Genomic DNA, 494 nt, shown 5'->3' with positions numbered 1-494 from the left:
ATCGCCCGCGTCCGTCGTGCTGCCGGGAACCGACGCAGGCACGAGAGTGCCCCCCAGCGGCCCCACCCTCTCGCCGTCAACGTAGGCGCTGCCGCTGGCGTCCCAGACCGCCAGTGCCACCTGGCACGCCGCCCCCTCCCTACACGGCGGCGCTGCCGCACTCACGCCTCCCCTGCCGCCTGTCCGCCAGCGCTTCATCCCATCCTAGCTCGGGCTCAGCTCCTGCACGTGCCGGCCCACGCCCACCAAAGCTGTACGCCGGCGCCCCTGCCCGCTCAATCACTGGCCACACAATCCGCAACGCGGGCCCCGTCAGGTTAAAGCCGTCGGCAATCCTTGTCGCGCCACTCACCGCAGCGTTCATCCAACGGTAATCGCCGGCCCATTGGGTGGCATTCCCAGCGCCGGACAAAAAGCCAACCAACCATCCGCAGGCACGGGAGAGCTGCAGGCTGCCCAGCCTTGTGACCCGCTGCAGCTGCTCGGTGAGGGCG

At 69.8% G+C, this 494-nt stretch overlaps 1 protein-coding gene across 1 annotated transcript in view; it reads right to left on the bottom strand.

Moving 5' to 3' along the window:
- Nucleotides 1-317: 317 nt before the first annotated feature.
- TraAM80_09939 (uncharacterized protein) overlaps nucleotides 318-494 on the bottom strand; it is a gene marked incomplete at both ends in the record, with an annotated part of 342 nt that continues 165 nt past the window's right edge. The window contains one exon of the mRNA XM_029386594.1: nucleotides 318-494. This exon is cut by the window's right edge and continues 165 nt beyond it. Coding sequence (XP_029233554.1) covers nucleotides 318-494 — 177 coding nt within the window.

This window comes from Trypanosoma rangeli, assembly GCF_003719475.1.
Source record: "Trypanosoma rangeli strain AM80 chromosome Unknown Tra_15.4_contig_00731, whole genome shotgun sequence".
NCBI classification, from domain to species: domain Eukaryota; phylum Euglenozoa; class Kinetoplastea; order Trypanosomatida; family Trypanosomatidae; genus Trypanosoma; species Trypanosoma rangeli.
This window is presented reverse-complemented; position numbering and strand designations above follow the sequence as displayed.